General features: G+C 37.9%; 1 protein-coding gene and 1 pseudogene across 3 annotated transcripts in view; both read left to right on the forward strand.

Moving 5' to 3' along the window:
• NELL1 (neural EGFL like 1) overlaps window positions 1-24267 on the forward strand; it is an 879285-nt gene that overhangs the window by 152108 nt on the left and 702910 nt on the right. For all 3 annotated transcript variants that reach the window (XM_063094110.1, XM_063094111.1, XM_063094112.1), the window contains one exon: window positions 21499-21595. In XM_063094110.1, the coding sequence (XP_062950180.1) occupies window positions 21499-21595 (97 nt within the window). The remainder of the gene's footprint in view (window positions 1-21498; window positions 21596-24267) is intronic.
• Window positions 126-855, forward strand: LOC134375026 (large ribosomal subunit protein eL8-like; annotated as a pseudogene).

The following is a 24267-nucleotide window of genomic DNA, read 5'->3' on the forward strand; positions in this document are numbered from 1 at the left end:
ATGGTTGCACAATATTGTGAATGTAATTAATGCCACTGAATTGTACAATTAAAAATGGTTAAAATGGCTTTCCTTCAGCCACCCAAGATGCTGGAAGGAAAGAGTGCTAAAAGAAAGAAGGTATCATGAAAAAGCGGGAGGCCAAGAAGGTGGTAAATCCTCTGTTTGAGAAAAAGCCTAACTATTTTGGCACTGGACAGAACATTCAACCCAAAAGGGACGTCACCTTCTTTGTCAGATGACCCTGCTACATCCGGCTGCAGCAGCAGAGGGCTATCCTCTACAAGTGGCTGAAAGTACCTCCTGTGCTTAACCAGTTCACCCAGGCCTTGGACTGCCAAAGAGCTACTCAACTGCTTAAGCTGGCCCACAAGTATAGACCAGAGACAAAGCAAGAGAAGAAGCAGAGGCTGTTGTCCTGGGCTGAGAAGAAAGCTGCTGACAAGGGGCATGTCCCTACTAAGAGGCCACCTGTCCTTTGAGCAGGCGTTAATACTGTCATGTTGGTGGAGAACAAGAAGGCTCAGCTAGTAGTGATTGCACATGATGTGGATCCCATCAGGCTGTTGTTTTTTCCTGCCTGCCTTGTGTCATAAGAGGAGGTTTCCCTACTGCATTACCAAGGGGAAGGCCAGCCTGGGACATCTAGTCCACAGGAAGACCTGTATCACTGTCATCTTCACACAAGTTAACTCAGAAGACAAAGGGGCTCTGGCCAAGCTGGTGGAAGCTATCAGGACTGATTGCAATGATAGATGTGATGAGGGAGGTAGCTTCCTGGGTCCAATATTTGTGCTTACATTGCCAAGATGGAAAAGGCAAAGGCTAGACTGGGTTGCCACTAAACTGGGTTGAATGTACATTGTTGAGTTTTTGTGCATAAAAATAATAAAAATTCTCCAAATATTTTAAAAAAATGGTTAAAATGGCAATTTTTTTGTTACATATATACCGCAGTTAAAAAAATTAATAATGTAATATATCAAAACCCATTGAAGTATGTACTTTAAATAGGTGAATTGTATCGTACGTGAATTATTTCCCGATAAAGCTGTTAAAAATTGTAGTGCAAGAAAATAAAGGAAAACCTAAATCTACATGTTGAGTGGGCTCATTATGAATCTGGGAAAATTGACCTGTAAAGTCAACTTTGATATATATTCTAGTAAAAGTATTAAATTTTAAGTAAAAGAGAAAAAAAATCTATGAACTCAAGACAAAAAGACAATATTGCTTACAAAGTAAAGAAATTCAGTTCAGCATCAGACATTTTGACAGCAACATACAAAACAAGACAGGAGTAACATTTTCAATAAAACTCAAGGAAAGATAGGGTGAGGAAAGCTTCCCAGTTTGACAGCTGTGTTGAGTCTTGGTATTTTATAGAGCCAGTGAAGTGCTAAGAAGGTGTCTTTAACCAGGGGACCAGAATGTACAAAGTACGGAAGCAAGAGAATGCATGAAGCTTCCAGGAATTGCAAATAATTCAGTATGGCTGGAGTCTCTGTAAAGTGAAGTGGAAAGATTTTTGAGGTCATAGATTTCATCAAATAGTTCATTTATTCATTCTTTCACTTAACTGATATTTCTCGAGTATTAGTATTAAGTGCCTAGTGATGCCCAGTCAGTTATGCGTTATTGAGAGTGTTATTTATGAGATTGACAAAAAGAGATGAGGGAGGGTTAAAGCGAATAGCAGAATGTGCATACGAATTTTCATTTACACGTGGAAACATAGCATGGCATTGATGTAATTCTTCAGTTACTCCAAACATCCCCCTTCAAATCAAAACTTGCATTTTACCCTTTCCATTAACCTAATATTGGAAGTGCTAGTGGACAATTAATCTATGTATGAGGCAGAGGGGACCAAGCCAGTTCATCCACTGGATAATCATTGTACACTCAGAGGTAGATGGCTGTGCACAGGAACTGATCAGACTGACACAATTTTAGTGCACAAGTGAAGAAATTAGTGAAACAAAAGCCACTCTTTTTGATCATGTATTCTGTGCCAGGTACAGGGATGCCAAGGCAAATTAGAGCTGGTTTCTGTTTCCAAGTTGCCCACAAATTCATAAGTTGCTTATTACAACTCAGGATAGGCACAAGGTGTGATGAGATCAGAATTTTTATCCATATGTGTAGGGGAGTGGGCATCCCAAGACTTATTGAAGTGTTTCATTTGAGATCAGAATTGTTTGACTTTCCTTGTATCTTGCTACACACTTTTGTGTTGGTTAAGAAACTTTGGTCATAAGCAACGGAAATCAACTTGGATAAACTGAGCAAAAAAGGCAAAATGATTAAAAGATTACCAGGTTATCTCATGGAATGGACATAAGGAAAAGGATGTAGCTGAGTCACTGGAAGCATATGGAAAACCAACAAGCATTCAGGAGGCTTAACATTACTTAACCATTATTCAGCTAGTACTATGTGCCAAGCACTGTGCTAAGCCCATTACATATTAATTTTTTTAACATATTAATTTACAGTAGTGTTGGGCAATACTTTTCAAAGCAATTACTGTTCATGATCTCATACAACCTCAAAATAAATAGGTAAATAGGGAATGCATCATTTTCTTTATGTAAGAAGGTGAGAAAAATAATCCCAGGGAGATGAAATAATTTGTCCAAGACCACATCCCAAATTTAGTGGTTAAGACCAGAATTAAGAATAGAGGCTTTCTGACTTTTGGATCTATTCTTTACCCACTAGTCTTCAAAACCGTCTACTCTTATTAATATGCAGTTTTTTTCCTTCTTATAATTCCCTTACCTTCTTAATTTTTCTTTTATTATTCATTTGGTCTTTAGAATTAAAGGAGTCATTTGTGTGTCCTTAATAATAGGCTTATTTGAGGTATCTCTGAAAACTGTCTTTAATTTATACCCTGTCACCTGCACATGAGGAGGCCACCAAGAAAGGGAATAATTAAAAGGATGAGTAGGAGATCTCAGTCGTCTCAGTGGTTTTCTTATTATCATCCATCAAATGCCTTATCAGAAATGGGCCATTATAGTTTAAATGATGGAGACAGAGTTTGAAGATTTGAAACTTCGTCAGACACTTTCTGAGCTTGTAGCCCATTGTTTTCCAAAATCCAATTTTTTTTCCACAATGAACAGTAACTTTTTGATTAAACAGCTGGCAGTTACTATTGAATGCCTCACATTTAATAACAAAAGTCTTCCTTCAGAACAGGAAATTTTATCTAAATTGCTTTGCTCTTCTTTGGTGATTGTGAACTTCTAAAGTCTGACAGGACTGATAGCATGAAAAAATAAAAATTTCTTTCAAGAAGATGATGATTACTTTTTAAAAGAAAGAGCCCCAAACTAAATGAATAATTCAGTGTACTTGCTGCAAAGAAGAAGTCAAGGCACATAAGTTATCCTCTCTGTAAACATTATTAAAAAACAATCAAGTTGGTATTGACACATTTATATTGGGAAGACTGTAGACAGAAGCTGAGAGAAAAAGAAAATATTAAAGTACCACTTGTGGACCTTCTTCACTCTTTATTTTAGTTCTAAATAGGAGCAGCTCACCATTATTCAGCTTGTACTGTGTGCCAAGCATTGTGCTAAGCCCATTACATATTAATTAATTAGTACCCCAACTTCACTCCTTTCCTGCCCTCCTGCTGGTACTTCTCTTTGGCTGAAACCAACTGGAACTAAAAAAAGAGGGAACTTGCTGATACAGACCCACAGGTCAGTCTCTAGTGGCACAAAGCAAGGCAAAGAGGGGCAAAGAGTGTATTTGGGAGGGCAAATGGAGAGTATCCAGCTCACCCTAATATGTATATATATTTTTTACCTCATTTACTGCTATTTGAAATTAAATGATGGTATTTATTTATTTATGCTGTTTATCTACACTATAATGCAGGTTGTATGAGGCCAGGGATATAATATTATTATTGTGAAAATATATTTACAAGTGCCTTCCTATATATTATCTATCTATCTATTCATCTATCTATCCACCATCCATACCATTATTGTTAATGGGGCATGGTCAGGAGAGCTTTTTTACTTTTTTATACATGCTTCACAAAATGGCGAGATGCTGAAGGATTTTTTCTTTTTTCTTTTGGTACTGCTTTCCTGTTTATTTTTTATTCATATAGAAAAACCTTTAAAAGAGGCCCTACAGAGAAGAGTGCTTCCTCTATGCCTCTGACTGTGCCCTTGGAGGTGCCGTAAGAAGAGTCCCAGCTACCTTCCATAGTAGGCTTGCTTGGCTGTAGTGGAGGTGCATCCTGTGGCCGGGGGTCAGGGGGCTCCCAGTCAAACCTGACTCTACTGCTTGAGGGTAGACAATGCCAGATCAGGCCTCTGCCAGAGATTATTGTCTACCATAGGGCGAGGCTGGCACCTATAAGTCTGATTTTGTGAGGAGCCTAGGAATTTGTATTTCTGAAAAGCTTATGAGGCTATCCTACTGCCTAGCCAAGTTTGGAAATTTCCAAGAGAACTTATTGGTGCTTTCCAAAGTCCTGAAAAAGTCAAAAGGTCAAAGAATATGGATCCCTGCTTGAATCTTGGAGATGCTAGTGTTTGGGGTGTGTGTGTATGTGTGTGTGTGTGTGGTCTGTGGCATGGCTGTATAAGGACTTGTTTCTTACCATAGATGCTAGACCCTGATATATTCCACATGGGTTGTTTGGGAATTGTCAGTCATTGGCCTCTGGGGAGACATCCATTTGCTCTGGGAAGCTTTAAACTATTACATGAGGATGTCACACATGCTCACCGCATGACAGATGGCTTTTGGATGCTGATATATTAATACAAGTAGCAAATGGAGGTTGGATCAGAAGACCTTCAATGTCTTTTCCGACCCTGAGAGTCTTGGTTACCAATGTGTGTTTTATATGAGCAGCAGGCTCTTTTAATTTATTAATCACTAGGGCCTAACATTTAAAACTTCATGTCGGTGAATAATAAAATGGGTTTGCACTAAATTATCACCCACTTGTGAGCATCAGCAAATATTTTGGAGGTGGCTAGCTTGGGGTATAATTGAATACTATGAATAGCACATTTTGTCTGAACACCTGGAAAAGATGGGACCAATGACTATGGCTTTAACATGCCATTGGTGGCATCATCAAGGGGGTGATTTCGTAGGTTCATACTCCCCTCTCTTTCCCCAGATTGATGTCCCTGGGTTGAAGCTGACATTGGGTACTATGCTCTAACCTGTTGAGCCAAGAGGCTTAGATGAAGTTTATGGTATTCTATCTGAAAATATTTCAAGTTAAAATACCTTTTAGATTAATCTGTGAAGATAAGAGCATTGACTATTAATAGCATCAATAACATTGCATTTGTAAAAGGCATTTTAGACCTTACAATGTACTTTTACAGAGTAGATGGTCTATTTTATGTTAGTGGAAAACCTGTGTGATAGGTATTGTTATTAGAGGTTTATGAGTGAAGAAACTGAGGTCCAGAGAGGTTCAGTTTCTTGCCCCAAGTCATAAAGTGTAAATAGTAAGGGTAAGACACAGATGGAGTTCTTCTGACTCTAGTCCAATGATATTTCTCTATCTCCCACTATTTGTGTTACCCACTGTTGAATATTTGACTTTTTAAGAGAAGAATCAATTGGGCACTGTAAGTCAGTATGACATGGCAGAAGCTCACACCTGAATTTGAATTTAGGCTTTACCATTTACTGAGTAGTATTAGGCAAGTCACTTAACCTCTCTGAATATCTGTCAATTGAGAATAGCAATGCCTGTCTTTTAGGATGATATTGCAAGGATTATAAAGTATGTAAACTTATGTCATATAGTAGGTACTTACGCAAAGGCAGCTTTTATAACTTTTACTGAGGTTTCCTGTATTTGCCAAGTGGTCTTTTATCATCTACTACAACACTTTTCAGTTCACTGCCTCCCAAGGATACCCCTTCTCTCTGAACACAGCTCTGACTGCTAGAAAATTCTTCCCATCTTGAGCTGAAAATGTCTCCTCATAGATTCCACCTATGGGTATACATTATACCTCTTTGAACTATACAGAGCAAGTCCAAACCCTCTTCTACATGACATACCTCCAAATAGTTGAAGACTTAATTATGGCTTCCCTTAATCTTTACTTCTTCAGATTGAACATCTCTGTTCCTCCAATGCTTCATCGTTTGATTTGGCTCATAAAAAGACTGTTTCTTTTCTTCCCAATATCTATTTTTGTTTACCCTTAGATCTCACATTCTGTCTTTGAGAATCATATTTACCCCAAGTATGGATCCTTTCATTTTTCCATGTTAAGTCTCATCTTACTTTATTTGGCCCTAATTTCTGCCTATTAATATCTATTTTAATCCTAAAAGATTATGATGATGATGTTGTACTAAATCTGTTATAACTGAAACTGTCCTACCAACTTCATATTCTTCTGCAGATTCAAGAAGCACATCTATTATACTGCCAGATCACAGATACAAATGCTAGATAGGATAGACTTATCTGAGCTGATTATTTGACCCTGATCCACAATCAGAATCATCTTGGGATGATATTTGGATTATGAACTTTATGCAGGGAGTAAAGGTTGGGAAGACATAGTGAGAGAGACACATTAGGGACATAAAATATGTTTAGAAGAGAAAGCACTGTTGGTATAGGTAGAGATCCAGATGGAAAAAAGAAAAGGAGATAGCAAAATTTAGTTGCTAGGCAAGAAAAAGCACGGAGTTGAGTGTTTTCTAAGTGGGTGAAGCGGGTCACATACATGCTTGATCTTCTTTAAGAAGACAGTTCTCCTCTCTTTGGTGAGTATTCACACCCTGCTCTGGCAAAAGTCTCTCTTGCAGGATTTGAACACTGCTGCCTTCTCATTTACACTAAAGTCATCTCCCTCCAGATTTCAACTTTACCTCCTCTTTTTTGTTTGCATTTGTATTTACTCTATAGCCAGCTGCTAAGAACAGTTTGGAAACCTGCTGAGCTTTGCTGCAGTCTTTCCTCCCATGCTCTGCATGAATGTAGCTGGGATTCGATCCTTATCTGTTCAGGATATACTGTATTCATCCCCATAGTCCCTCTCCCTGATGATAGTCTGTTAATTTTCTCCTGTATAATGCCAGAGATGCACTTTTCAATATTGTCATTTGTTGAGTGTCATCTGGATTTGTTAAATGGACTAGTAGGAGGAAATTGCAGAATTCCTCTTTGGGGCATTCCTTTCATATCCTTCTCATACAAACTCTATGTGCTGTGTATTCCATGTTAGCAAATAATTGACAACAGCCAGGCAATCTGACACGGAAATTCAACAAGTGGCTCATGAGTGTACATAGTTGGTAAAACACCCTGACACAGTGAGTAAGCTTTTAGGAAGTGTTTCGTAGAGTACAACATGACCCATGAACTGAATGCTCAACACTTGTCAGTGCCAAGAATAAGGCTAATGATGCCATATAGATGTCTTTTGTTTTCCTAGTGGAGTTCAGGGACTTTGTTATTCTCACATTTGCCCTGTGAGACCTAGAAGGGAAACAGTATGGTAGGCCCCTTTTAGCATAGAGCCAAAAGAGGGGCTTAGCCTCATGTGTAAGGTCACCCATCACGACGTTAGTGAGGGGAAATTGGATGGGAGTTATCTTGTGTTTTGTATAGGAAACTTTCTCCAAGGAACAGCTTGATATTCACTAGTGCCAGCTAAAAGGCAGTGAGGATGAGGCTCTAGCTAGCAAAGGAAGGTCATTGCAACTTTACTCTCCAGGGAAAGCACCAGCTTTTTTTCAATTTTTAGCAAAGTCCAAAGCCCAAGGCCCAAGATAAACCCTCTTCATTTAGCGACTCATTTGGACTTCGTATTGTCTTATTGAACAGTGACATAACACATGTTGATTCACGTGATTTTCATTGGAAATTCATTCTTCTTTATAATTGGGGAAGAGACTGTGGCGTCTCTTCAGAGGCCTCTCTTCGTCCAGGTAAATAAAAATCCAATATTCCTTCATAAGTTGTGTTGTTGAACCACCACATTGCTTTGTGTTGAGCTCTGAGGGTTTTTATCTGTTAACGGGAAAATCGAATTCTTCATGGAATATTGACTGGTCTTTTAAGCAGACAGGACACTTGGTGGCGAGGGTATTCTTAACCAAAGTTGTGAATAAAGAGAGGCTGTGCCTTGTGAAGAAAAGCACTAAGGTAAGTGACTTTCACAAGGAGTGTAGGGTGTTAGTTACTGTTAGCGTTGTTCATTCTTCTCAAGCAGATTTTATGTTTGACTGGATGCTTAATTTTGCATGGCATTGTATTAGAAATGAAATACTTACACTTTAAAATATTTATAGATACTAATGGCATGCAAAATTCCCATCATTCTCCCAATACAGTTTAATAGGCTGCACCTTGTTTAATGGCTGAAATAAGCACGAAGCTTCAGAAACATGTCTAAGTGAGAACTGGGTTTTCTTCAGCCAAAAGAAAGGGTAGATTTTAGATGGTTGTAGAGTAAGTGCATTATTTGCATCAGATAGCCTATGGGAATGTGATAAATTTGGGCTGATTATAATGCAGTCAACTTAAGTAGTAAATCATGTGTTTATCCAAAGGATTGCACTTGATCTAATTAGCATTCAAGTTGTTGACTGTATTTCCTGCTCTTTCTGAAATACATGTATCTGGCTTTCCTGTTAGTGAGTTGTCTTCCTGATAGATTCTAATATGCTATCCCTGTCACTTTTTTGGGTGAAAAACAGTGAGAATTATTGAGTTTTGCAAATAGCTCATTATAATGTTTTACCATAGTAAGGTTTTTATAACTAATTGACTATAGTCCTCCTATTCTGAAGGTAGTGTCAGGGAGCTTGCATTCATTCATTCATTCATTCATTCACTGTATATATGGAGTAGGTACCTGCTTTAGGTAGGCACTTTCAGACACCAGAAATGCTAACTTGAAAAAGACAGACAAGGTCCCTGCTCTCAAGGTACTTACAGTGTGGTGGGAGGAAACAGTCAATCAGCAAAGAGCTAATTTTGGAGAGTCATCAGTTTTGTTAAGGGCAAAACCAGCTAAGTGATGGAGAGTGACCAAGTGGTTAGGAGCCACTTTATATAGGATGGTCAGGGAGGTCCTGTCATTGCAGGAGACAATTGAGCAGGTGCAGGCATGCTGTGGTGAGGGTTCCATTTCCGCCAGACCCAGAAGATAAGCGGTGGTGGTAGCAGTCAGGAAGTGCAGGCACAACTTGAGGGTGGAAGTTCTGGGACCAGGAAGACTAGGAAAGCCCAATTCTTCCTTCTTTGGCAGGAACATCTGGGAAGGCAGGCCCAGCCAGGGCCAGAATCTTAGAGACCCTGGGTGGGTAGTGGGAGGGTATGCTGTCATACGCTGAGGAAATGGAGAATGTGTTGAAATGAGTCATCCAAATAGGGAGGGTCTCAGAGATCAGTAAAGAACCAACATGTAGGGCAGTTAGGATGCATAAAGATACATATATATAAAAGATGTAAAAGGGTAGTCCGAGATAGGAACTTAAAATGAGGGCCTCTGTTCTCTGCTGACATTTTCGTGTTCCCAGAAACTTTTTCTATAAATTGGCTAAATCCAGTTAAAAGTCTCAAATGGACCAGGAATGTGCCTAATACTGGACAGGGTGAAAGTATTAGGAATAGTGTCCTCTTGGATTTTACCCACAGAAAAGATGATGCGCAGAAATGTTTTGTTTTGTTTTTTGTGATTAGGTGATTGTGTATCTAAACACAATCTAATAAATCATAAACTATTTCTTCTACCTTTTACTTTTTTCTAAGCCTGTCTCCAATCTTGTGTGAATTTGTGATGAACTTTCAACAAAAATCAAACTTTTGTAATTATCAAAGAATTACATTTTGGTAGAATGTAGAAGAAATTAAATAAGATGTTTGCTTAAAATTTTGAGTAATTTACATAGAAAAGTTTGTGATTTATGGCTAAGAAGAATTAAAAGAAACTAAAGAATGACACTTTAAAACTAAAATAACAAAAATATTGCAATTTTAGGATGTTATAGAAAATATATTTAGTCCAAAAGTTCTGAAATAGGGAAAAATGATGTAATTTAAAATTAGTGGTAAGTCTATTTTTATAATAAAGCAAAATCATTTTAATACAAAAAACAACAAACGTTCTGTTTTTAATCTGAAGTTTTGTATCTAAATAGATATATCGATTTGCTCCAAGAAATCAGGTTAACAGCAACAGAAATTAATGCTGTTAATTCCTTTGTTTTTTTCCTGTTACATATTCACTTTTTCTAGCTTTTATTTTATTTATTTATTTTTTTAGTTACACACAGACATTTTTATTTGAAAACACTGATATCCTTAAAATAAATCAGCCTTGTTGCCAATTCCAAGAATGTGAATGAGAATACAAGGAGCAGAAAAAAATTGCTATCAATCCTATTTTGAATAATTTGTTGCCATAAAAACAGAAGAGAGAAAACATTTTAAGTGAGTGCTATTTCAGTTACATAATAAAAGTTAATTGATATAACTCCAAATGCAAGATTTAAATCATAACACACACACACACATATTTGTGTTGGTCTTTGGAGAAAATATATCTTTTATGCTGCAGCAATGTATTTCTTTGAAATGTAGTTCAAAGCGAGGAAGAGAGCTTTAAACATTTTCTTTAACTTTTAACTCCTTACATGCCCCAGAGCTAGCACCTGAACATATGTGTTAAAATACTCAAATTCATAGCTGTGATCAGTAATGTCTTTATTCACTGAGAAATTTGTCTCAATATCTCTGTTAGACTTTTTGTGGGATTTTTTTTTTTTTTTTATCGAAACAGTTGATTGTACATATCTGTGTGACAGAGTTGAATCTCATTACCTGTGTGCAATATGTGATGCTGAAATCAGGACAATCACTATATTCAACATTGTACAATGTAATCATTTTTTGTGGCCCTTTACCAATTCCTCACTTCCTCCCCCTTCCTCTCCCCCTTTCACACCTCTGGTACCCCAGTTCTGTTCTCCCCTTTTGAAAGTTCAACGTGTTCTTGTGATTGCTCCCTCCCTCCCTCACTCCCTTCCTTCCTTCCTTCCTTCCTTCCTTCCTTCCTTCCTTCCTTCCTTCCTTCCTTCCTTCCTTCCTTCCTTCCTTCCTTTTTCTTTCTTTCTTATTTATATATATTTTTAAGCTCCTGCTTATGAGTGAGATGAGGCATTTTTCTTTCTGTGCCTGGCTTATTCCATTTAACATAATTTTCTCTGAATTCATCCATGTTGCTGCAAATGGCAGTACTTAATTCTTTTTTTATGGCAGAGTACTATTACATTGTGTAAATATAACACTTTTTCCTTATCCAGTTGTCCAACGATGGATGTTTAGCTGGTTCCAACTCTTGTCTATTGTAAATGGAGCTGTGATAAACATGGGAATGCAGGTATGCCTTCAACAGGATGATTTCTATTTTTTTGGGTATATATCAACAGTGGAATTGCTGGATCATAGGGTAGATCTATCTGTAGTTGTTTAAGGAACCTCCATACCATTTTCCATAATGGCGGCACTAATTTACAGTCCTTCCAACAGTGTAGGAGGGTTCCCCTATCTCCACATCCTCACCAGCATTTGTTATTCTGTCTTTTTGATACTGGCCAGTTAAACTGGCATGAGATGATATCTCAATGTGGTTTTGATCTGTATTTCCCTGATGGTTAGTGATGTTGAGCATTTTTTCATGTGTCTGTTGGTCATTTGTTTATCTTCCTTTGAGAAATGCCTATTCATCTCCTTTGCCCATTTTTTAAATAGGGATACTTGTTGGTTTACTGTTAAGTTGAGTAAACTTGTATATTCTGGATATTAATCCCTCGTTGGATGCATAATTTGTGAATATTTTCTCCCACACTGTAGATTGTCTTTTCTCTTTGTTAACTGTTTCTTTCACTGTGCAGAAAGTTTTTAGTTTGATATAATCCTGCTTGTTTATTTTGCCTTTTGTTGTCCATACTTTTGGGGTCTTGTTCATGAAGTCTTAGCACATCCTACTTCCTAAAGTATTTTCCCTATGTTTTCTTTTAGTAGTTTTATACTTTCAGGTCTTATACTTAAGTCTTTAACCCATTTTGAGTTGATTCTGGAATATGGCAAGAGGTACAGGTCTAGTTTCATTCTTTTACATGGGGATGTCCAGTTTTCCTTGAAGAGTCTGTCTTTTCCCCAATGTATGCTGCTGTTGCCCTTGTCAAGTATGAGTTGGCTGTAAGTATGTGGGTTGATTTCTGTGTTCTCTATTCTGTTCCATTGAGCTGAGTGTCTGTTTTTATGCCAGGACCATGCTGTTTTGGTTATTATAGCTTTGTAGTATAATTTGAAGTCAGGCAGTGTAATGCTTTTTGCTTTATTTGTTTTGCTTAGGATTGCTTTGACTATTCAGGGTGATTTGTTGTTCCATATGAGTGTTAGGATTGTTTTTTTTTTTTATTTCTGTGAAGAATGTCATTGGTATTTTGATGGTGATTGCATTGAATCTGTACATTGCTTTGAGTAGCATGGATATTTTTACAATGTTAATTCTTCAAATCCAAGAGCATGAAATGTCTTTCCATCTTTTTGTGTCTTCTTTAAGTTCTTTCAGCAGTGATTTGTAGTTCTCATTGTAGAGATCTTTTAACTCTTTGTTAAATTGATTCTTAGGTATTTTATTTTTTTGGTGACTATTGTAAATGGGTTTTTAAATTTCTTTTTCTGCTAGTTTGTTATACAAGTATAAAAAAGCTACTGATTTTTATTGCAATAAACTTCCTTTTTAGTATAGCATTTGCAGTATCCCACAGGTTTTGGAATGATGTGTCTTTATTTTTATTAGTTTCAAGAAATTTTTTTATTTCCTGTTTAATTTCTTCTTGGACCCATAGGTCATTCAGGAGCATGTTGTTTAGTTTCCATGTGTTTGTAGAGTTCCCAGAGTTTTACTTGCTATTGATTTCTAGTTTTAATCCATTGTGGTCTGAAAATATGCTTGAAATGATATCAGTTTTAAAGAATTTGTTGAGACTTGATTTGTGACCTAACATGCGGTCTATCTTGGAGAATGTTCCACCTGCTGATGAGAATGTAGATTCTGTGGTTGTTGGAGGAAATGTTCTGTAGATATCTACAAGTCCAATTGGTCTAAAGTGTAATTTAAATTCTGTGTTTCTCTGTTGATTTGTTGTCTAGATGATCTGTCCAAATTTGAGAGAAAGGTGTTCAAGTCCCCCACTGTTATTGTATTGGGATCTATCTCTTTCCTTAGGTCTAATAGTGTTTGCTTTATATAGCTGGGTTTTTCAATGTTGGGTGCATATATATTTGTAATTGTATGTCTTCTTGTTGGATAGATCCTTTTCTCATTATATAGTGGCCTTCTTAGTCTCTTTTTATAGTTTTTGTTTTAAAGTCTATTTTATCCAATATAAGAATAGCTACTCCTGCTCATTTTTGATTTACATTTTCAAAAATGATGGTTTATCTTTTTCCATCACTTCACTTTCAATCTGTGTGTGTCTTTACAGGTGAGGTGAGTCTCTTGTAGACAGCATACAGTTGGGTCTAGCTTTTTAATCCAATCAGCCAGTTTGTGTCTTTTGATTGGAGAATTTAATCATTTAATTTAGGGTTGTTACTGAAAGGTATTATCTTACTCCTTGCATTTTATCAGTTTTTATTTGAATGTTTTAAAGATCTTTTGTTTCTTTCTTTCCCTTTTATTGTTTGTCTTCTGTGCTTATTGGTTTTTGGAGGTGGTAAAATACAGTATCTTTCTCTTTCTTGTTTACATTTTTGTTCTACCAGTGGGTTTTTTTTGTGTGTGTATTCGTGGTAGTGACTATCATTTTTTGGTTTGCAGATGTATGACTCCCTTGAGGATTTATCATAGGGCTGGTCATGTGGTGGTGAATTCCTGTATTTTTTGCTTGTCTGGGACATATACTATTTTCCATTCATTTTTGATGGATGGCCTTGCTGGGTATTTTATTCTTGGCTGGTAAATTTTTTTGTTTTATTATTTTGAATATATCATTCCATTCTCTTCTGACGTGTAGAGTTTCCCTTGAGAAGTCTGCTGTTACTCTGATCAGGACTACCTTATAGGTGACTTGATGCTTTTGTCTTGCTTTTTTAAGGATTCTCTCTTTGTCTTTGAGTTTTGCCAGTTTGGCTATAATGTGTCTCAGGGAGGATCTTTTTGGATTGAATCTATTTGGGCATCTTTGAGCCTCCTGAATATGAAGGTCCATGTCTCTCCCTATACCTTGGAAATTTTCTGCTATTATTCCATTGAATATGTTTTCAATGCCTTTTCCTTTCTCCTCCCCTTCAGGAACTCCCATGATTTGGATGTTTATGTGCTTAAGATTGTCTTCTATCTCTCTTATATTTTTTTCATTTTTTGAAATTCTTTTTTTGTCTGCCTGAGTTATTTCAAAGAGACTGTTTTCAAGATCAGAAATTCTTTCTTCTGCTTCCTCTAACCTGGTGCTTAAGCTCTCAGTTGTCATTTTTATTTCATTAAATGGCTCCTTCAGTTCCATGAGTTCTGATACATTATTTTTTAAAGTATTAATCGCTTTTTAAATTTCTTCCTTCATATCCTGGATAGTTTAGCTCAGTTCATTTTGTTGTTTAACTGCATCTTCTTACATCTTATTGAGTTTCCTTAAGAGTTTTTCTTGGAATTTCTTTTCACTGATTTCAAGGGTTTCCTGCTCTATGGGGTCTGGTACTTGAGAGTATTGTATTCCTGTGATGGACTCATATTTTCTTGTTTTATTGTATTTCTAGTATCTCTATGTTGATTTCTGTTCATCTGATGGAGCAGTTGCTTCTTCTATTACTTTTCTTCCCTGGACTCTGGTGGTGACCCTTCTTGTGTCAATGCAGTTGAGAGGATGGTGATCTGCCTGCACAGTAGCAGTGGCTGCTGTGGATGCTGATGTGATACCATGAAACCCTTGTGGAGGTGGTGGCTGTTGCAGTAGCTTTGACAGGCTGCCTATGTGGCAGTGGTGGCTCAAGTGACTGCTTGCATGACAATGGTGGCTACCTGGTGGCACTGTTGGTGGTAGCAACTGTAGCAGCAGCAGTTGCAACAGCCACCCACTTGGCTGGGGTGTTGGCAGTGGTGGCCTGTGCAGTTATGGTGTCCACAGCAGCAGCATGGTTAAATTGCTGCGGTGCTAGCAGTGTTGGAAGCTGCAACCACCTCCCTCACATCTGCGGTGGCTGCAGCAGCAGTGGGGTTACTTTGTGGGGGTGGCAATGGTGCTGGCTTCAACTGCCTCCCTAGCATCTGCTGTGTCCTTAATGGCAGTGGGATTATTTCGTGGTAGCATCAGTGGCCCTGGTGGCTGCAACAGCCTCCCTCGTGCCTGCATTATCTGCAGCAGCAGTGAGGTTATCTCATGGTGGCAGCAGCAGCAGTGGTGATGGCAGCTGAAGCTGCCTCCCTAGCATCTGCTGTGTCCTTGGAGATAGCCAGGTTACCTTGTGGTGGTGGCATCAGTGCCAGTGGCTGCAGCTGACTCCCTTATGTCTATGGAGTCCTTGGTGGCAGCGTGGTCAACTCACAGCAGTGGCTGTGGTGGTGGTGGTGCAGCCACTTCTCTCACACCAGCAGAGTCTGTGGCTGCAGCTATGGGCCTTCCACAGGTCTAGTTGCTCTGTGGGGAGCTGCTCTGCAACGGGACATGGTTCTGGGATTGGAAAATGGCTCTGGCAACTGTGGCAGCATTGGCAGTGAGCCCGTTTCAATCTTCTTCTGTGGGAGGAATGTGCCCTGGGCACCTCTAGTCCACCATCTTCTCAGAATTCTCTTCTTGGATGTTTATCTTGAAAATCTGTACTGAAAGTTATGGGCAGCTGAGTTGAACAGTTTCCCTAATCAGAGGGAGTAGAAGTCATTGGCCTTTTACATGTAGAGATTGTTTATTTAGCATTTTTTATAATGTCTTGAACTCCAGAAGTTTAAGATTAAGTCCACTCCAAATGTCTGGAGGAAAAAAAGGCAGGGGAGAAGACAAATAAGAGAGAGAAAGAATCCCAGCTGCTGGGTGGTGCTACTGTTCTGACAGCATCTGTTCTAGCTTTTAAATTTATAGAAGGTGAAATGAAACCTAGGACTCCTAAATTCTCAAAGTTGTGGAAAAACAACAAAATAGAACTATGTTCTTGCATTTTAACATTGAAATCTCATCCCTTAAATATACTCTGTATGACAGTGATGTTCTTTAAACTGTATCCCAGAGCATAAGCAGGTATATAAGATATTGATAATCCTATCTCAATGGACTCATTTGGTGGGAGTCATGGCAAATGGGCTGGAATGGGTTATGTGATCTGTGTAGCTCTTTATTCATGGGCATCTGTGAGTTTTACAGAATGTCAGTACCTACTAGGTGGCAAGGGCATTAATTGTATTTTGTGTTCTCCTCACTACAGCCCATACAGTCAGCAGTAACATCCCCATCTTTTAAATGGGGAAACTGAGGTACAGAAAACTTAGATAACTTGATTAAAGTCATATAGCTAGTAGAATGCAGGACTGGAATATGAAACCAAATCCATTTAATCTCAAATTCATGTTTTCTCTGCTATACCGCACTGTCCTAGATACCACTTGGCTTTGTAGGCATGAAAAACCCAACAGTTACCTTTTAATGTTCAGTGGGGTATATTTGTTATGGTAAGTAGTGTTAGCCACAAGTAGAACATCCTCTCTATCTCAGTGGCTTAACGTCACAGAATTTTATTTCTTGCTCATGTAGAGACCAGTTGGGTGTGTCTAGTCAACAGATAGATGACCTTCCATGTCATCATTTAGGGATCCAGGATTCTCTGACTTACGGCTCTGTCCACTTTCTAGCACTCAGCTGAAGGGGAGAAAGAGAAAAAGACACTGTGGAAGATGCTTGAGGGAGGTGCTTTTTGGAGGTGGGCAGGCCTAGAAGTGGGGCCCATCACTTCCACTCAGATTCCGTGGCCCAACTTCAGTGGAGACTGGGAACTGTATTGTAGCTTTGAGTCCGGGAGGAAAAGAAAGTGGGTTTGGGAGAGCTAACCAGTCTTGGCCACATGGTTTGGTGCATGAATCTATTTACCCCTTTTTCTTCCTAATGAGCAGATTGTTAGAAATTTTAATTCATTTGAATGAGTCATGTTTTCTCATTGTTCTATTAAGGGAAAAAAAAAAGATACCTGTGTGTGAGGACATAGCAGGACATACAAATCATATCCTCTCCTGTTCAGAACTGATTGAAAATTCTACTAAATCTTGAATTACTTTCTTTATCATCCAAGGAAGACTGAAACATCTATTTAGTTATTTCTTTGCAAGCATTTTTTGTTTCTGTTTTCCTGTATTTTAATTGTTTGAGAAATAATAGCTTGGATGGGTTTTTGTGCCTTTCTGTGCTCGTTTAGAGGGGTGATATAGCAAGGTGGTCAGTAGTACAGATTGGGGAGTCTGGGTTGAAATCCCAGCTCTGTCACTCATAACCTGTTTAACTTGGACAAGTTATTTAACCTTGTTGAGCCGAGAACACCCACCTGATGGTGGTGGTGAGAGGATTTAGTGAATTAATATGTTGAAAGCCTTCAGTACAACGTTTGGCGCACAAAGTGCTGTATAAGTGCTGGCTATTACGTGTGCCACGACACGTCCACTTTATGTTTCATTCAAAACTCAGCTGTAGTGTATCCTTCTTTGAAAAGTCTTCTCTGACTATAGCAGGTAGAATTGTGTTTTTTTCCCTTTGCTTCCATGAAGGATTACATTTAGTGAATTGAATTATAAAGTGTGTGTGTGCATGTTCTCCGTCTCAGGTACTGGACCCGAGGACAAGGACTTGGCCATTTTAAATTTGCCTGTGTGGATCTCTGTAGCCAGCACTGTGTAACTTACATTGTAGGCAGACAGGTATTTGCTGATACGAAAGAAGCCTTACTAACCAGAATACTGTGCCTATCAGAAGGTTCCATTTCCTCACCACACTGGAGAGCAAGGAAAGGAGCTTGCTATATTAGCTTTGACTTTCATTTCACTTGATTTGGGCGATACCAGATTTAAGTGACAGATGTTTGTGCCTTACCTGGATGTTTATATGAGCCAGACCACCCAGTCTGTACCTGAGGGATCAGCAGCCCTTTAGCAAAAATTCTAACTGTGTTTATCTGGCATGTAAACAGCATATCTCCTCTTTTAGAGGGGTACAGGTAGGAATGTGAAAACCCTATTTCTTAGTTTATGATATCTTATCAGCAATAGTCTGTGCAGTACCTCTTTCATGTTTTGTTCCTTTCACTCATTCATTCACTTGTTTCTGCCTCACCATTCTTGCTAGGCTAGTGATAGGAAAACACTATCCATATCCTTAGCTAATAGATAATATGGTTTTGCATGTGTATATTTTTAGTTTACATCCATTATAGACCTTTTTGTTTTTTTACTTTATTTTTAAATTTTTTTATTTTAGAATAATTTTAATCTCCCAGAAAAATTATAATGATAGTCTAAACAATAATCATGTACTCTTCACCCAGATTCTGCTTTTTTGCATAAATAATAATGTGTGTGTATTTATATATGTGAGTACTAATACATAAGCACATTATTATCATTTTGAACCCTTTGTAAGTTGCAAACATCATAATCTTCTGCCCCTAAATATTTCAGTTCCTATTTCCTAAGAACAAGATAGTCACTTGAATATACATGGCCCAATTATCAAAATCAGGAAATTGAGCATCAATACAATACTATTACATAAACTACAGATTTTATTCAGTTTTCACCAATATTCCCAATAATGTTCTTTATGGGATTTTTTCCTGCCCCAGGATCTAATCCAAGATCTCATCTTGCACTTAAGTTTAATGTTTCTTTGATCTCTTTTAATTTGCAACTGTTCTTCAGCAATTCTTATTTTCCATGGCATTGACATTTTAAAGAGCACAAGCAGCTCTTTTGTGGAATGTCCTTCAAGTTGGATTAGTCTGATGTTTCCTCAGGAGTAGATTTCCTCTGTGTGGGTTTTTTTTTTATCACACTGTTTTTAAACTGTCTTTATGTTGGTATGTATGTATGCAGCTTGTTGCTTCTGCCTGCTGCATGAAATTCCCTAGTGAGGACTGCATCTTGGAAGGCGTTTGCAGGGCTTCCCAGATGGCAGCATCCAGCAGACTTCCCTTGGCATCAGGAGGAGTCCTCCTGGTAGGGGCTGTGTGACATAGGAAATCATAATGTCACTTGACATATGTGCTGTGGACTACCCTGGTTTAACTGATGGTGGTGGGCCTCAGATGTTTGCTTCCTCAACTATTTCTAAGGCACAAGGAGCTGTTATGCTTGTGGAAGATAAGATAGGACAGGAAATGGATGTTTTTTATTGTTCCTTTCTTCATTCATTCATGTACTTAAACATTGATTAAAGGCCTACTGTGCTCATTGGAGCTAACATTCTAGCAAATCTAATACCCAAAATGAAAGGTCTTGAATTGAAAGCTCATCTCACTTTGACATAGACAAATGTTTTTAAATGAAGGTTAAGGTAAATGGCTTGACAACACTTTCAATTTCTTAATAAAGCAATATTATAGAAAATTATGCTTCTGCCTCTTTACCTAAATACAGTGATTTCCATTTCTCTCTGGCCTCTTCTGATATTTACCAACATTGAACATAATTTTTGCATCATGACTTTGATGGTGCATAAATAATTTTGTATTCCACTTTCTTCATTAAAAATTATTTTGTATATACTTCACCATGTTTCATAACCTGCATATTTATCATTCTTAATGACTATAGTAAATTCTTTCAAGCTGACCGACTATAGCATATACATTTCTCTTTTGCTGTAAATTTAGCTTGTTTCTAGTTTTTCCACTAATATTAGGAAAAAAAAACCTTTTATAAAGTAAGTATACAGCAGGTTCTTGTATTAAAGCAGTTTTGACAAATTGTTTCATCTAAAATGATTCATTTTAACATACAAAAAGTTTGGATTCCTGTGAAGAAAACACATCCTGTCTCTTTTAGGGAAATTTACTTTTCCTTGCTTGTGTTTTGAGCCTCCACTTATAATGAAAAGATAATTAATAGAGAAAGACCTGACATATTTAGAGATTTGTCAGCTGAATACCTTGAATGTATTGTTGGGAAATGGAGGGTTTCCAGTGTTGAATAGTAGCATAATGGACTACGCAGCTAAGATATAAGGCTGGAGCATGACAGCTCCCAACTGCAACAGTCTCAGAGTCTTTCACTTTCCTTGACACAACTGGACAGTCTTTCAGTTCTTCCTCACTTTCCTTGTGAGAGCCACCGGAGGAACACATCGCCCTCTGGCAGGAAGCAGTCAGCTCCATCACAGCAGGGAGGACTGATTAGTTGTCCAGACCTCTGGACATGCCTGAAGAGTGACTCCTCGGCAGCTGCTCTGAACGAGGACTGAGGAGAGCAAGAAATGACGAGCTCTCATGGGGAACTGAAATTTACAGATCACTCTATCTCACCCCACCCAGAATCTTCTGAGCATCAGGTGCTGACAGGTACTTGGCAGAGGTGAGGTGGGGCTTGTGATCAGCTGTTGGTTGCAGGAGCTATTTCAAAAGGGGGCACAAATAAAAAGATTCCTGACTGACTAACTGCACCTTGGAAGGGCTGAATAATTGAGGCATTCAATTATTTTATAGGCTCTGAAGGAACTTTCAGAGATCTTTGCACTGTGGCTTCTTCTGTGTTGGTTAGATGCCTTTATGTATCAGATGAAGATTTTCTTCATGTACAGAATTCTATCCATGAGGGTAGGACCCTGTGTGTCTGGCTTATTGCTCTTTTTCCTGTAGCTTGGTGTGGAGCTTGGATCATAAAACGGACTCAATAATTATTTGTTGATTGGATGATGATTTCAGTTACTTGATTTTGTAGATGAAGCACATTATCATCTGGGCAGCTGTTACCCACTTGTTCCAAGGGTTCTCTCAGGTTGCTGTAGAAATGAGTAGCAGCTAAATAAACCAAAGCCAGAGAGTAGGAGGGTCCAAGGGAAAGGGCTGGGGCTTTGGAGCCAGGCAGATGAGGGTTCTTATACTCACTCTGATACTCCCTGATGTCTTCACTTGGTTGGCTTGTTTATGTTCTCTGAACCTCAGCTTTCTCACCTGTAACATGTGGACAAAACCACTTTCTTCATAGTGCAAAGTTCACTGCTCAGAATAGATAATAAAATACTTTACCCTCTTTCTTCTCTCCCTGCCAAAAGGGAGATGATAGAAAAGCAGGAGAGGCCCAGATAATGGTTGAATTTTTGTCAAGAAACAGATCTTTACATTTATGTTACCTGTCTATTTAAGGTGTGCCACATACTGGCTCCATCTCTCCACACTAGCAGCTAATGATGTGAGTTGACAGCATGTGTACCTTTTGGTTCTGCTTTGAAACTTTTTATTAGTGGCTGTGTTCTTTGCCTCTGCAGGATTTATGAGCGTGTGATAGACCCTCCGGAGACCAACCTTCCTCCAGGAAGCAACTTATGGCTTGGCCAGCGCAACCAAAAACATGGCTTATTCAAAGTAAGCACTAACTTTCTTGTTTATATATATAGGCAGCACTCAATTTTTCATACTGTTGGAGATGTGTATATAATTATATTAGTGGGAAGGGCATGGCATAATAATAACAACTAATGCTTATTAAGCACTTACCGTGTGACATGCTTTTCTATAGGCTTGACATGAATTGACTCATTTAATTGTCACAACAGTTCTATGAAGTAGGTGCTTTGGAACTAGGCAGAAAGTTAAGTGACTTGTGCAGAGTTATACAGCTCACTCTGCTGCCACATATACGTAATCCAGAGTATAAATGATCTTTAAAATGTGTCTCATCGATCTCCTAATTCTGAGATATTTAAGATAATCTTTAACTTGGTTTTCACTCTCAGATTATACGTTAATGTAGTTTGGAGTAGATGTCTAAATATACAGTAGAAAATGAATCTCAGCTTCCTTGAGCCTTGGTTTTCTTGTCTATGAAAAAAAAGATAAAATAACTGTGTTATCGTACTTCATAGAAACATGAAGATACAGTGATAAAACGAATTGAAAAACTTAAAACATCATGAAATTTTAAGATAGTCTTGTTCTTTAAAAGAATGGCAGACTTTTCCTTCTGGCAATCTGGCGGACTAGATAGTCTAAAAATCCTCCTGCTTCAAAGTACCTGTAAATGCTAGACAAAACATAACAAAAACCTTCTAAAATCCATTATTGCACTTTCAAGAAGGGATATCCTTAGGGACTAAATATATGGAGGGAAGAGAAAGCCAGAGGGGTGTCTGCCAATACCAGGAACTTAGAGCCTTAAGTTTTTTCCTTTTCCTTTTTTAAAAATTAAAGTATAACATTCAGGCAGTACAATTTACCTTTTAAATGTACAATTTTGAGTGTAAGACTATACAGCCTTACAACCATCATCGTAGTCAAGATAAAGAACCATGCTTTCACCTTCAGAAATTCCCCTGAGCCCCCTTGTCTTCAACCCTTCTCACCCTAAGCCTCTAACAGCTACTGATCTGTTTTCTGACCTTACAGTTTTGCCTTTTCCAGAATGTTGTATAAATGGAATCATTTATGTGTGTATGTATATATGCTGAGATTCACCCACGTTGTTGTGTATATCAGTGGATCATTGTTTTCTACCGCTGAGTAGTATTCCAATTCTATTGTATGAATGTACCACAGTTTGCGTATCCATTTCTCAGTTGTTGGACATGGGGGTTGTTTCCAGTTTTGGGAAATTATGAACAAAACCATTGTAAACATTTGCAGATAGGTTTTTATGTGAACAAAAGTTTTCATTTCACTTGGGTAAATATGCAGGTATGAGATTGCTGGGTTGTATATTAAGTGTAAGTTTAACTTCATAAAAAACTTGTCAAACTATGTTCCAAAGTGGCTGTACCATTTTATATTCCCACCAGCAATGTATGAAGATTCCAGCTGGAGCCTTAAATTTCAACAGTATGTGAGGGCTGGGAGGAATGACTTCGGTCCCATTCATGAATGGGAGTTGGAATGGAAATTTCTGAAATAAAGCTAGGACCTAAAAGACTACACCTCCAGTGAAAGGATAGTCAAAAAAAGTATACTCTCTGCAGAGGGAGGCAATCTACTAACTAGTCTGTCTTCATCTCATCTCCAGATAAGAACAAATAATACTTTTCTGAGAATTTCAACCACAGCCCTGCCATCATGTGGGCTTGAAACCTAGATTAACTTTACCCATGAAGCAATAAACTATCTTAAAATGGTCCTGGGTTGGGTACCTTAGGATTCGTGATGAATAAAATTCAGATTATCTTTGGAGAAAGTCACTTCAATGTAGACCTCACAATATGCCCACAGATTAGTCCATGAAAATATGATCTTTTAAGCCATCATGAGTTACAGTGGGAAGAAACAACAAACTGCTCAGTTAGCCCTCAAAGGAATGCAGAAATTGGAATTAGCAGGTAAAGAATTTTTTAAAAAATCCCTATGTTTAAAATGTTTAAAGAATCAAAATAATAAATTAAAGAACGTATGACGACCAGACTTGATAAATATGACCAGGGATATTTGAACTAAAAATCACTTCTGTAAATGAAAAATACAGTCATTGAGGTGAAAAGAATCCCAGTGAACCTGTTAAAGAGTAGATTAGACACAGGTGGGGAGAGCATGTGTGAGATGGAAAATATTGTTAAAGTAATTACCCTAATAGTAGAGCAGGGATAGAGAGAAGATAATAGGAGAGAGGTTAAAATGTATAAAAGATGCATGTATATGAAAAAAAATTCTATATCTGTTTAATATGTATGTATGTGTGTGTGTGTATATATATAATATATACACATATATTTGAAAATTCAACAAGATAGAGAATATATATATAATATATGCATATGTATTTAAAAATCCCAGAGGATAATAGAGAGAAAGAGGTAAGAGACACTATTAGAACCATAATTGCTAAGAATTTTCTAAAATTAATAAGAGAGATTAATTCTTATTATAGGAAGCACAATGAAATAAAAGTGCATGTTACCTGTTATTGTCTAACAAGTCACTTAGAAAGCTTAGAAGCTTAAAGAACAGCCATTTCATTTAACTCACAATTCTGTGTGTTGATTTTATAATTTTTCTGGTCTGGTCTGGCTAAGCTGATACCTGCTGGGCTCTCTTATGTGTCTGTAGCCAGCTGC

Source organism: Cynocephalus volans, chromosome 4 (assembly GCF_027409185.1).
Source record: "Cynocephalus volans isolate mCynVol1 chromosome 4, mCynVol1.pri, whole genome shotgun sequence".
NCBI lineage: Eukaryota > Metazoa > Chordata > Mammalia > Dermoptera > Cynocephalidae > Cynocephalus > Cynocephalus volans.